Source organism: Gigantopelta aegis, chromosome 12, assembly GCF_016097555.1.
Source record: "Gigantopelta aegis isolate Gae_Host chromosome 12, Gae_host_genome, whole genome shotgun sequence".
Lineage (NCBI taxonomy): Eukaryota > Metazoa > Mollusca > Gastropoda > Neomphalida > Peltospiridae > Gigantopelta > Gigantopelta aegis.
The window spans coordinates 21,383,980-21,399,790 of NC_054710.1; the positions used below are offsets into that span (position 1 = coordinate 21,383,980).

The window sequence follows — 15,811 nt, forward strand, 5'->3', positions numbered from 1 at the left end:
GGTGCATAGATGCTGTATGTATGTGTGCCTACACTTGATCCATTTGTATGATGGTGCATAGATGCTGTATGTATGTGTGCCTACACTTGATCCATTTGTATGATGGTGCATAGATGCTGTATGTATGTGTGCCTACACTTGATCCATTTGTATGATGGTGCATATGGATGCTGTATGTATTAGTGCCTACACTTGATCCATTTGTATGATGGTGCATAGATGCTGTATGTATGGGTGCCTACACTTGATCCATTTGTATGATGGTGCATAGATGCTGTATGTATGGGTGCCTACACTTGATCCATTTGTATGATGGTGCATAGATGCTGTATGTATGGGTGCCTACACTTGATCCATTTGTAAGATGGTGCATATGGATGCTGTATGTATTAGTGCCTACACATGATCCATTTGTATGATGGTGCATAGATGCTGTATGTATGGGTGCCTACACTTGATCCATTTGTATGATGGTGCATAGATGCTGTATGTATGGGTGCCTACACTTGATCCATTTGTATGATGGTGCATAGATGCTGTATGTATGGGTGCCTACACTTGATCCATTTGTATGATGGTGCATATGGATGCTGTATGTATGAGTGCCTACACTTGATCCATTTGTATGATGGTGCATAGATGCTGTATGTATGTGTGCCTACACTTGATCCATTTGTATGATGGTGCATAGATGCTGTATGTATGGGTGCCTACACTTGATCCATTTGTATGATGGTGCATAGATGCTGTATGTATGTGTGCCTACACTTGATCCATTTGTATGATGGTGCATATGGATGCTGTATGTATGAGTGCCTACACTTGATCCATTTGTATGATGGTGCATATGGATGCTGTATGTATGAGTGCCTACACTTGATCCATTTGTATGATGGTGCATAGATGCTGTATAGATGCTGTATGTATGTGTGCCTACACTTCATCCATTTGTATGATGGTGCATAGATGCTGTATGTATGGGTGCCTACACTTGATCCATTTGTATGATGGTGCATAGATGCTGTATGTATGTGTGCCTACACTTGATCCATTTGTATGATGGTGCATATGGATGCTGTATGTATGAGTGCCTACACTTGATCCATTTGTATGATGGTGCATATGGATGCTGTATGTATGAGTGCCTACATCATCAGTATTTTACTGTGACTTAATTTACACATATACACTTATATCCATTTTTTTTGGTGCATAGATCCTGTATGGTTGTTTATACTTATTTCTTGCTTTTATAAAATTAAGGTTCAAGCACACTGTCCAAGGTACAACAATCTTGGCTGTCTCTCCAGGATAATGGGTTATTGGTTAGGTGTTAGTGGGTTAGTGAGAAAGGCGTTAGTGTAGTGGTCTTACACCTACCCATGTACTTGTTAAACTCGCTCTGGGTGGAAGCTGGTATCGGGATGCGAACCCAGTACTTACATGCCTTTAATGCGATGGCTTAACCACTACACAACCAAGGCCGAACTAGACCGGTATATGAGTGCCTATATCCTCAAGATCATATATCTGCACAAGGCTGTCATAATACCGGTAGTCTTTATAATGGAGGGGTGGGATGTAGTTAATGTAATCAAGATCATATATCTGCACAAGGCAGTCATAATACCGGTAGTCTTTATAATGGAGGGGTGGGATGTAGTTAATGTAATCAAGATCATATATCTACTGGTAGTCTTCATAATGGAGGGGTGGGATGTAGTTAATGTAATCAAATAGTATATCATAATACCGGTAGTCTTTATAATGGAGGGGTGGGATGTAGTTAATGTAATCAAGATCATATATCTGCACAAGGCAGTCATAATACCGGTAGTCTTTATAATGGAGGGGTGGGATGTAGTTAATGTAATCAAGATCATATATCTGCACAAGGCAGTCATAATACCGGTAGTCTTTATAATGGAGGGGTGGGATGTAGTTAATGTAATCAAGATCATATATCTGCACAAGGCAGTCATAATACCGGTAGTCTTTATAATGGAGGGGTGGGATGTAGTTAATGTAATCAAGATCATATATCTGCACAAGGCTGTCATAATACCGGTAGTCTTTATAATGGAGGGGTGGGATGTAGTTAATGTAATCAAGATCATATATCTGCACAAGGCAGTCATAATACCGGTAGTCTTTATAATGGAGGGGTGGGATGTAGTTAATGTAATCAAGATCATATATCTGCACAAGGCTGTCATAATACCGGTAGTCTTTATAATGGAGGGGTGGGATGTAGTTAATGTAATCAAGATCATATATCTGCACAAGGCAGTCATAATACCGGTAGTCTTTATAATGGAGGGGTGGGATGTAGTTAATGTAATCAAGATCATATATCTGCACAAGGCAGTCATAATACCGGTAGTCTTTATAATGGAGGGGTGGGATGTAGTTAATGTAATCAAGATCATATATCTGCACAAGGCAGTCATAATACCGGTAGTCTTTATAATGGAGGGGTGGGATGTAGTTAATGTAATCAAGATCATATATCTGCACAAGGCTGTCATAATACCGGTAGTCTTTATAATGGAGGGGTGGGATGTAGTTAATGTAATCAAGATCATATATCTGCACAAGGCAGTCATAATACCGGTAGTCTTTATAATGGAGGGGTGGGATGTAGTTAATGTAATCAAGATCATATATCTGCACAAGGCTGTCATAATACCGGTAGTCTTTATAATGGAGGGGTGGGATGTAGTTAATGTAATCAAGATCATATATCTGCACAAGGCAGTCATAATACCGGTAGTCTTTATAATGGAGGGGTGGGATGTAGTTAATGTAATCAAGATCATATATCTGCACAAGGCAGTCATAATACCGGTAGTCTTTATAATGGAGGGGTGGGATGTAGTTAATGTAATCAAGATCATATATCTGCACAAGGCAGTCATAATACCGGTAGTCTTTATAATGGAGGGGTGGGATGTAGTTAATGTAATCAAGATCATATATCTGCACAAGGCTGTCATAATACCGGTAGTCTTTATAATGGAGGGGTGGGATGTAGTTAATGTAATCAAGATCATATATCTGCACAAGGCAGTCATAATACCGGTAGTCTTTATAATGGAGGGGTGGGATGTAGTTAATGTAATCAAGATCATATATCTGCACAAGGCTGTCATAATACCGGTAGTCTTTATAATGGAGGGGTGGGATGTAGTTAATGTAATCAAGATCATATATCTGCACAAGGCAGTCATAATACCGGTAGTCTTTATAATGGAGGGGTGGGATGTAGTTAATGTAATCAAGATCATATATCTGCACAAGGCAGTCATAATACCGGTAGTCTTTATAATGGAGGGGTGGGATGTAGTTAATGTAATCAAGATCATATATCTGCACAAGGCTGTCATAATACCGGTAGTCTTTATAATGGAGGGGTGGGATGTAGTTAATGTAATCAAGATCATATATCTGCACAAGGCAGTCATAATACCGGTAGTCTTTATAATGGAGGGGTGGGATGTAGTTAATGTAATCAAGATCATATATCTGCACAAGGCTGTCATAATACCGGTAGTCTTTATAATGGAGGGGTGGGATGTAGTTAATGTAATCAAGATCATATATCTGCACAAGGCTGTCATAATACCGGTAGTCTTTATAATGGAGGGGGGGTGGGATGTAGTTAATGTAATCAAGATCATATATCTGCACAAGGCTGTCATAATACCGGTAGTCTTTATAATGGAGGGGTGGGATGTAGTTAATGTAATCAAGATCATATATCTGCACAAGGCTGTCATAATACCGGTAGTCTTTATAATGGAGGGGTGGGATGTAGTTAATGTAATCAAGATCATATATCTGCACAAGGCTGTCATAATACCGGTAGTCTTTATAATGGAGGGGTGGGATGTAGTTAATGTAATCAAGATCATATATCTGCACAAGGCTGTCATAATACCGGTAGTCTTTATAATGGAGGGGTGGGATGTAGTTAATGTAATCAAGATCATATATCTGCACAAGGCAGTCATAATACCGGTAGTCTTTATAATGGAGGGGTGGGATGTAGTTAATGTAATCAAGATCATATATCTGCACAAGGCTGTCATAATACCGGTAGTCTTTATAATGGAGGGGTGGGATGTAGTTAATGTAATCAAGATCATATATCTGCACAAGGCAGTCATAATACCGGTAGTCTTTATAATGGAGGGGTGGGATGTAGTTAATGTAATCAAGATCATATATCTGCACAAGGCTGTCATAATACCGGTAGTCTTTATAATGGAGGGGTGGGATGTAGTTAATGTAATCAAGATCATATATCTGCACAAGGCAGTCATAATACCGGTAGTCTTTATAATGGAGGGGTGGGATGTAGTTAATGTAATCAAGATCATATATCTGCACAAGGCTGTCATAATACCGGTAGTCTTTATAATGGAGGGGTGGGATGTAGTTAATGTAATCAAGATCATATATCTGCACAAGGCTGTCATAATACCGGTAGTCTTTATAATGGAGGGGTGGGATGTAGTTAATGTAATCAAGATCATATATCTGCACAAGGCTGTCATAATACCGGTAGTCTTTATAATGGAGGGGTGGGATGTAGTTAATGTAATCAAGATCATATATCTGCACAAGGCTGTCATAATACCGGTAGTCTTTATAATGGAGGGGTGGGATGTAGTTAATGTAATCAAGATCATATATCTGCACAAGGCTGTCATAATACCGGTAGTCTTTATAATGGAGGGGTGGGATGTAGTTAATGTAATCAAGATCATATATCTGCACAAGGCTGTCATAATACCGGTAGTCTTTATAATGGAGGGGTGGGATGTAGTTAATGTAATCAAGATCATATATCTGCACAAGGCTGTCATAATACCGGTAGTCTTTATAATGGAGGGGTGGGATGTAGTTAATGTAATCAAGATCATATATCTGCACAAGGCAGTCATAATACCGGTAGTCTTTATAATGGAGGGGTGGGATGTAGTTAATGTAATCAAGATCATATATCTGCACAAGGCAGTCATAATACCGGTAGTCTTTATAATGGAGGGGTGGGATGTAGTTAATGTAATCAAGATCATATATCTGCACAAGGCAGTCATAATACCGGTAGTCTTTATAATGGAGGGGTGGGATGTAGTTAATGTAATCAAGATCATATATCTGCACAAGGCAGTCATAATACCGGTAGTCTTTATAATGGAGGGGTGGGATGTAGTTAATGTAATCAAGATCATATATCTGCACAAGGCTGTCATAATACCGGTAGTCTTTATAATGGAGGGGTGGGATGTAGTTAATGTAATCAAGATCATATATCTGCACAAGGCTGTCATAATACCGGTAGTCTTTATAATGGAGGGGTGGGATGTAGTTAATGTAATCAAGATCATATATCTGCACAAGGCTGTCATAATACCGGTAGTCTTTATAATGGAGGGGTGGGATGTAGTTAATGTAATCAAGATCATATATCTGCACAAGGCTGTCATAATACCGGTAGTCTTTATAATGGAGGGGTGGGATGTAGTTAATGTAATCAAGATCATATATCTGCACAAGGCTGTCATAATACCGGTAGTCTTTATAATGGAGGGGTGGGATGTAGTTAATGTAATCAAGATCATATATCTGCACAAGGCAAGTCATAATACCGGTAGTCTTTATAATGGAGGGGTGGGATGTAGTTAATGTAATCAAGATCATATATCTGCACAAGGCTGTCATAATACCGGTAGTCTTTATAATGGAGGGGTGGGATGTAGTTAATGTAATCAAGATCATATATCTGCACAAGGCTGTCATAATACCGGTAGTCTTTATAATGGAGGGGTGGGATGTAGTTAATGTAATCAAGATCATATATCTGCACAAGGCTGTCATAATACCGGTAGTCTTTATAATGGAGGGGTGGGATGTAGTTAATGTAATCAAGATCATATATCTGCACAAGGCTGTCATAATACCGGTAGTCTTTATAATGGAGGGGTGGGATGTAGTTAATGTAATCAAGATCATATATCTGCACAAGGCTGTCATAATACCGGTAGTCTTTATAATGGAGGGGTGGGATGTAGTTAATGTAATCAAGATCATATATCTGCACAAGGCTGTCATAATACCGGTAGTCTTTATAATGGAGGGGTGGGATGTAGTTAATGTAATCAAGATCATATATCTGCACAAGGCTGTCATAATACCGGTAGTCTTTATAATGGAGGGGTGGGATGTAGTTAATGTAATCAAGATCATATATCTGCACAAGGCTGTCATAATACCGGTAGTCTTTATAATGGAGGGGTGGGATGTAGTTAATGTAATCAAGATCATATATCTGCACAAGGCTGTCATAATACCGGTAGTCTTTATAATGGAGGGGTGGGATGTAGTTAATGTAATCAAGATCATATATCTGCACAAGGCTGTCATAATACCGGTAGTCTTTATAATGGAGGGGTGGGATGTAGTTAATGTAATCAAGATCATATATCTGCACAAGGCTATAATACCGGTAGTCTTTATAATGGAGGGGTCATCATATCTGCACAAGGCTGTCATAATACCGGTAGTCTTTATAATGGAGGGGTGGGATGTAGTTAATGTAATCAAGATCATATATCTGCACAAGGCTGTCATAATACCGGTAGTCTTTATAATGGAGGGGTGGGATGTAGTTAATGTAATCAAGATCATATATCTGCACAAGGCTGTCATAATACCGGTAGTCTTTATAATGGAGGGGTGGGATGTAGTTAATGTAATCAAGATCATATATCTGCACAAGGCTGTCATAATACCGGTAGTCTTTATAATGGAGGGGTGGGATGTAGTTAATGTAATCAAGATCATATATCTGCACAAGGCTGTCATAATACCGGTAGTCTTTATAATGGAGGGGTGGGATGTAGTTAATGTAATCAAGATCATATATCTACTGGTAGTCTTCATAATGGAGGGGTGGGATGTAGTTAATGTAATCAGGATCATATATCTGCACAAGGCTGTCATAATACCGGTAGTCTTTATAATGGAGGGGTGGGATGTAGTTAATGTAATCAGGATCATATATCTGCACAAGGCAGTCATAATACCGGTAGTCTTTATAATGGAGGGGTGGGATGTAGTTAATGTAATCAAGATCATATATCTGCACAAGGCTGTCATAATACCGGTAGTCTTTATAATGGAGGGGTGGGATGTAGTTAATGTAATCAAGATCATATATCTGCACAAGGCAGTCATAATACCGGTAGTCTTTATAATGGAGGGGTGGGATGTAGTTAATGTAATCAAGATCATATATCTGCACAAGGCATCATAATACCGGTAGTCTTTATAATGGAGGGGTGGGATGTAGTTAATGTAATCAAGATCATATATCTGCACAAGGCTGTCATAATACCGGTAGTCTTTATAATGGAGGGGTGGGATGTAGTTAATGTAATCAAGATCATATATCTGCACAAGGCTGTCATAATACCGGTAGTCTTTATAATGGAGGGGTGGGATGTAGTTAATGTAATCAAGATCATATATCTGCACAAGGCTGTCATAATACCGGTAGTCTTTATAATGGAGGGGTGGGATGTAGTTAATGTAATCAAGATCATATATCTGCACAAGGCTGTCATAATACCGGTAGTCTTTATAATGGAGGGGTGGGATGTAGTTAATGTAATCAAGATCATATATCTGCACAAGGCTGTCATAATACCGGTAGTCTTTATAATGGAGGGGTGGGATGTAGTTAATGTAATCAAGATCATATATCTGCACAAGGCAGTCATAATACCGGTAGTCTTTATAATGGAGGGGTGGTGATGATGTAGTTAATGTAATCAAGATCATATATCTGCACAAGGCAGTCATAATACCGGTAGTCTTTATAATGGAGGGGTGGGATGTAGTTAATGTAATCAAGATCATATATCTGCACAAGGCAGTCATAATACCGGTAGTCTTTATAATGGAGGGGTGGGATGTAGTTAATGTAATCAAGATCATATATCTGCACAAGGCAGTCATAATACCGGTAGTCTTTATAATGGAGGGGTGGGATGTAGTTAATGTAATCAAGATCATATATCTGCACATAGGCAGTCATAATACCGGATGTGAAAATGAAGGCAAGCTTGATGATAACAACTGCACATGTGGTTGTAAACAGTACTGGAGTGGAGATAAGTGTGGTATGTGTGTTATAAGAACAATTATTATTATAGTTGAGTGTTTTATCTTTTTTCATCTTTGTCTTCTATTTTCTGTTTTTCTTCTATTTCCAAAATATATTTTTTAACAAATACATAGAAAGTTATAATTTTTTTTGTACTTGAAATATAAGTGGCATGACATCAATATTAATCACTGTTTTAATGTCAGTGAACTTTGATCTGGACTGAAAGAGAATGATTTCAAGTAATTATTATTTAAATCTTTGGAATTCTCGAGAATCCACCAGTGATTATTAAATACCAATTGTGTCGAAGACCTGTTTTGAAATACCTAGAAACACCATGCTGGATAGTGGACAAAGAATATAAAATAAGATTTGTACTTTTTCTGGTCTGTGAACTGTTTTGTTTTGCAGTATTTAATTAGTATTTTTGAACATGTCTGTTACTTCAATAAATTGAATGATAATTATTATGACTGTATTTTGTTTGTTTTCCTTCATGGTCTCTTAGTACATCATAACACTACATACAAGCAAAATATGGAGTTCATCCTCAATATATCTTTATGCATGATCCAGGCAATATGGACAGTCTTTCTTTGTAGTCTATATTGTTATATCTTCTTTGTATGGTCAACAGCAAGTCTAAAGTTACTACATTTAAATCTGGTATATATTACTTTAAGATACACAGCAATTTGAGATAATGTACATTCTACATTTAACAATGACTTATAATGCTTATAACTTTTCACTGCAGGTAGCAATTTGTTCCCATATAGAAATGGGTGTGAAAGTTATAGGTCCCATTCAGTGGCGGATCCAGAAAATCCATTTAGTGGGGGGGGGGGGGGGGCATTGACATGAAGCGGAATGCCACGGAAACTTTGGAGGGGGATTGTAAAAAAAATGAAAATTAATATATAATAAAATTATAACTCACACAATTTAGGGGGGGGGGGGAGGTGGCCGGGCCCGTGGGGCCCCCTAGATCTGCCTCTGCCATTGATTTGATCTACTGATGCTCTGTGGTAGCGTGTAGTGGACTTACGGAAACTAGTTTTTGTCTTGTGTGACGTCAAAGATTCATTACGTTATTCTTTGTACAATAGGTTAAATTTCTGGTATAAAAATTTGTTTTTGAACTCTAATTTATAAATTAATATGCATACTTTATGTTTACCATGACACGAAACTTGATTTTTATATACTGCAGTACTGAAATTACCGATATAAAAACTAACCAAATGAAGACGTAGGCTAAACTTAACAAATCAGTCAGGCTTAATTGGGATACTTGACAGCTGACAATCTGCTTTTCTTTAATTGGTCAAGAAAATTACCATTACAGTAAGGGAAAAAGGTTACAGGTACATGCATTAGGAACAATAGTACTGCAGTATTTTTAAAAATAAAGTTGTGGCTAAGTTTGTTGTGTATTTTGTTTTGTTTTGCTGTATTTTCTTTTGTTTTGTGGTTTTTAAAAGTTATGAATGAATATTGTAATGAAATAATACAATTAATAATAGAAAATAGTATTAAAATATTAACATTGTTTATGTTTTTGCTGGTTTCTCTACTGTTTTATATTTGGCAGACACATGCAGCTTACAGTGTAAATATGGTGTTCTTGATGAGAAAACCTGCTCTTGTGGTTGTCCATTGTACTGGACTGGAGATAAGTGTGGTATGTCTAAACTATTATTCCAGATCTTGTAAAAAATATGGATATTTCCTGTATTTGATTTATTGAATTCTTTAAAAACACACCAAAAACCCCCCCACCAAAAAACACCAATATACACATGTATATATATTTTATGACTTGGCCCGATATACAGTATCACGTTTGTATTTGAGTGAATCTACAAAAAGTGGCAATATTATGTCCCTGACTTTTGGATTCTTCTGGGGTTTTTTTTTATCTTACACGATCATATTTCAAATTTTGCTGAAATAAAGGGAACAACTTCCCCAGAGATTGAAGTTGCATGCATACCATGCTATAAATATTATTTATATCCTGAATAAACAGATCTCACAGTATATTTTAGCCTCATCTCTGAACTGACTAAAGGTTTAAAAGCCTTTAATATTTATGAAAATTATTGGCAATACATAATAGAGAGTATGTATACTGGTCAAAAGGTTATGCTCTGTCTGTAAAGACCTGTATTATATGGATGCATAGTGTATGTGTCAGCAAGCAAGTGTTACTTCCCCCCCTCCCGAACAGACAACTGGACTCTGTAAAGATGGTTTTTAATAGGGTTCTTTATTCCAAAGAATAGGTTAAATATAGTCAGTCAAACCCTATAAGCAAAAATGGCATTATTAAAATACATTCACAACTATACATAAACAGTTCTAAAACACCATATTAAAACATGTTAAAAGATATATATATATATATATATATATATATATATATATATATATAAACACACTCTGCAGTCTAGTTATTATCTACAGATCATAGCAAATCGCTTAAACAAAAGAAAGAACTATACATTGAGCAATATTTAACATCGCTACAGTAAACATCAAATATAGGCATTATACACAATACCGAATTACCGTACGTTAAACGAATGAACATTAATCAATTGTCGGTAATCTTAAATCATTATTTACAGCAAACAATTACACATATGGCAATATATAGTATAATAAAATAAAAGTAAGGGACACAAAACATTGTCCCCATAGGTGATACGGTTTACCTAGACACATTGAAATACCATTACCTTCAGCTGTGGGCTTTAGGCGAAAACCTCAAACCGTCAAAACGTCAACAAGAAACAAGTAAAATAAATAATACTATTCTAATTTAATATACACACATACACACTATTCACATACATTTCTAAAACAATAATAACGACCCATTTAATTATAACTTGGCTATATAGGAATATCCATTATTGTTACAGCATAATTTTTTAAGTGCCACGCCCAAATTCTAATACATTAATTCAGTTTATTTCTTTATCAAGGTAAATGTTACTTGAAGTACATGTAGTTATTTATTTAAACCTTATTTGAAATTTATAAACTATACTTTATATATGTTAGTAAAATAGTAAAGTGAATTAGAAAAGTAGAAATATAACTCACTTATAGAAATAGAGCTAGTATAATCTGAAGTAGAAGATATCTTAAACACCCTTAATACATCCAAATCATCCGGCCCCGACTTTATTAGCAATAGATTACTTAAGTTACTAGCTAAAGAACTTTCATACCCTCTAACATGCTTGTTTAATCTATCATTACACCATTCCATTTTCCCCTCAGATTGGAAACTTGCTAACGTAAATCCTATTCATAAAAAGGGTAGTATTCATGAACCAAGTAATTATAGACCCATTTCACTTACAAGTAATCTCTCCAAACTTTTCGAAAAATGCATTTTTAAACACATTTTCAATTTCTTTAGAATAAATAACACCATAACAAAATTCCAGTCTGGCTTTATTCCTGGCGATTCAACTGTTAACCAACTAATTGATTTTTATCATTTTATTTGTCATTCTATGGATGAAGGGAAAGAAGTTAGAGCAGTATTTTGCGATATAAGCAAAGCATTTGATCGAGTTTGGCATACGGGTCTGATCTATAAATTAGAAACTGTTGGGATTTCGGGAAAACTCTTATTATGGTTTGAAAGCTATTTATCTGATCGAAGACAATGTGTAGTACTACAAAAACATTTCTCTCATACTAAACCCATTTCCACAGGTGTTCCGCAAGGTTCTGTTCTTGGTCCTATTTTGTTTTTGGTATATATAAATGATATTGTTAATGGGATTACTTCAAATATTAGATTGTTCGCTGATGATACCTCATTATTTATTACTGTTGAAAATCCTGAACTATGTTGTAATATTTTAAACTCTGACTTAGAGCATATTAACAAGTGGGCTAAACGGTGGCTTGTTAAGTTCAGTCCCGAAAAAACCGAAACCTTGTTGTTTAGCCGAAAAATTTAAAAACCCAGCAATCCTAAGTTATTTTTAGACAACGTACAAGTATCAGAGGTTGATGTCCATAAACACTTGGGCCTTACATTCCAGAAATCTGCGGAATGGGATTTCCATATACAAAATATTGTAAGTAAGGCCAGTAAAATGGTAAATTGTCTTCGATCCTTTAAATATAGATTATCTAGAAAATCATTAGTAAAAATCTATAGATCATTTATTCTTCCCATTTTTGATTATGCCGATATTCTTTGGGATAATTGTAGTCTCCAACAGGCATACAATCTTGAAAATATACACTTGGACGCTTTGCGTACAATTTGTGGTTCTGTTCGGGGAACATCTCACGAGTTACTATATAGCGAAACTGGTTTTATATCTTTATCAGAAAGGAGAAGTCGCCATAAACTATGTATGATGTATAAACTTTCTAATAACTTGCTCCCCACATTCTTGACATTACAATTACCACGCCCCATTTCTGCGAAAAACCCATATTACACTCGTAATGTAGATCGCCTCCTTACATACTTTTGTCGAACTAAACTTTTCGCGAATTCCTTTTTTCCTACCGCAGTTAAATTATGGAATAATATAACGTCCGATATTAGGAATTCTTCATCGTTAAATAGATTTAAATCAGAATTAAATAAATCAGACCCAATTGTACCGTGCTACTTTTACGATGGTGATAGAAGGCAACAGATATTACATAGTCGACTCCGCTTGGGAACCAGCGATCTAAATGGTCATAAATTTGCAAGACACGTAAGTGACAGTCCATTTTGTACTTGTGGACATCTTATTGAAGATGCAGAACATTTTTTATGTTATTGTCCACTATATAATGTAATTCGTAATACTCACCTGTCAAAATATCACAATCTTAATTGCAAGACTTTATTATTTGGTGACCCAAATTTTAGTACCCACGAAAATAGTGTTATATTTAAATCTGTTCAAGACTTTATAATTAATAGCAAACGTTTCGATAACTAACTATTCATTATTCCTCCTTCTCCCTTCCCAACTGTGACTAAATAATATCATATCAACTATCTATTTTTATTTTTCCTTTCTTCTCTCTCTCTTCCATTCTTCTCATCTTAGCTAATTTGAATTTATTTAAATTATTATACTATTTCTGTCATCTTGATGTATCAAACTTGTATTTATAAATGTAGGGAGAGGCCTTAATATAGGCTCTTGCCTGTTGGCCAATCCCAAACCGCATTTTGACGGCAATAAATATTGTTTAAACTAACTCACCAATTATCCCTGTGTAGATTAAATTCAGATAGAGTGTGGCTAGCTTGTGCAGTTCATGAATGCCACCAACTGGGTCAAACACAGCTGGCCAGTCTATTGGTTGATCGTCACTGTCCCTGGTCAGAGCTCAGATGTTTAGACAGGTACCTACAGCTCCTAGCCAGAGGTTTAGGTGCATGTGTTTTGTGCACACTAAAATCATTAAAACAATAAAACCCACATGGTTACACAAGTACAGTCAAACTCCACTATTGTGACTGTCAGCGGGACTTGTTAAATTGGTCTTAATAGTGAGGTGGGCCTAATACCGAATTACCAATATTCAGAATGGTTACTAGCTGCTTGGTAAATATTGATTGTGTATTTCACGTCCCACCCTCATTCCCGGTATTGGTGTTTACATTGAACAGCAAGGATACTCTAAGTATCAAGTCTACTTCAGTTATTTTACTTCATTATTACATGATAGGTATTAGCAAGTGCCTAGACAAATGACAGCCTCACAACGTTTAGGACCTATACAAATGTGTGACTTCTAGCTCATATGATATGACTGATTTTAATCGTATATCTTTTAACAGTTTTTGTGAAAAATAAAATACTAGAATGGTATGGCATATACTTTCATTAAGAAAACCCCATGTTACTCAGTTTAACTGCTACATTTCAACATTACTGCAATGTATACAATAAAAAGACTGTGGGTCGTACATTACAGAAATCAACCATATAACATGCTAATTTGTAGACCACTTGTACGGAAGTAATATATCTTGTCTTTTTAGCTAAACAAACATAAGACTATTTAATTACTTGTGAGTAACATGTGCAATTAACTTTAACACACAACTAGTGAAGATTTTACCACGCTATTTAATTATTACTTGTCGTTTCTGTGACATGATAGGTAAATGATGTGGTCGCATTTGTTGGGAGTTGAAATGCACTGAAAACTACCATTGGGTCTGACTTTACTGGTTGTAATCCGTGATAGCAGGGTGGTCTTAATAACAGAGTATTTTTATTATAAAATAATAAGGAAATATTCCAGTCTTTAAAATGGTGGTTTTTATATAGTATGGTGGGCTTAGAATTGAGATACAGGATAGTGCTAGCAAATTTACGGTTTTGGTCACTTGTCGTCCTTCTATGTCAATACAAAATCACATGGAGTTACTGTTGTCTATGGAAGGAGTTGATATTGTGGCCATGATATGGCTGCCATTTTGCCATGGAAAACAAAAATATTGTTTACTGGTTACCGTATATCTTCGCCTGTAAGTCGATCTCGGCTATAAGTCGAGTCCCTAATTTCAAGCCCTGAAAACTTATTTTTTTATTGACCCGTTTATAAGTCGACCCATGAAAAACAACTTATAAATATTTCTTATTTTCAGCACATGAGAACAATAATGTACAATATTTGAACAAAAGAAAATTATTTTACAAACTTCGGTTTTCACGTTTTGTACATCGCAAACAAGTAACATAGCATCAAAACGAAATATTCCCTTAGTAGATAGTGAAAGCTGTTTAGCTGTTACCGTATGGCACTGTACAGCATGGTTTTGTGCACAGACAACAACTTTATTTATAAACACTGACAACAGATCACTACAATAAAACTGAAAGTATCAGTTAATCACATGTTTTACCGCCATATTAATACATGTAAGGAGGATAACTCTGGAAAGTACACTGGTTTTTATGTATGTCCCTATTGCTCTAGTGAACTGCAGATATATCGGTCTAAGCTGTTTTAAGGGTCAGCTCAGTAATATTCATGAAGTTAATCACCGACAAAACATTGTTTGAACAACCATTAATGCCAGTGACCAGATTTCAAAATAAACTCAGGCAACAGGTAGTTAGTATTGTTTACATTTTTGCTATTAGTGATGACTGTTATTTTAACTAAGTGGACTGTTCTATTGGCATGTGAGTGAGATCGCACGCCTTTTTGCATAACCAAAACCGTTCTAATGCCAAAAAAAAAGGTTACAAACAAATAAATTTGTTAAATTAACATATTTGAGTATAAATACAAGGCATACTTCAACAATAAAACGTAAAATAATCCCCAAAACGGTAATATTTTTGGGTGAAATTTTTTTACCCTCTTATAAGTCGACCCCCCAAGTTATAAAATAATTTTTGGGTGAAAAATATTCGACTTATAGGTGAAGATATACGGTACATCAAGTCATTCTAACTGACCAAAAACAAGTGTTAGTTATATCTCTATTACAGACTAATCATTTGGTGTGAATTTGTTTAGGGACTTAGATCTGTAGTGACATGAGTTTGTTTAGGGACTTAGATCTGTAGTGACATGAGTTTGTTTAGGGACTTAGATCTGTAGTGACATGAGTTTGTTTAGGGA

General features: G+C 35.9%; 1 protein-coding gene across 1 annotated transcript in view; it reads left to right on the plus strand.

Annotated features, from left to right (window-relative positions):
- The window catches only part of LOC121385885 (protein draper-like), a 116,965-nt gene that overhangs the window by 61,108 nt on the left and 40,046 nt on the right, over positions 1-15,811 (plus strand). The window contains exons 11-12 of the mRNA XM_041516676.1: positions 8,100-8,192; positions 9,774-9,863. Of these exons, the coding sequence (XP_041372610.1) occupies positions 8,100-8,192; positions 9,774-9,863 (183 nt within the window). The remainder of the gene's footprint in view (positions 1-8,099; positions 8,193-9,773; positions 9,864-15,811) is intronic.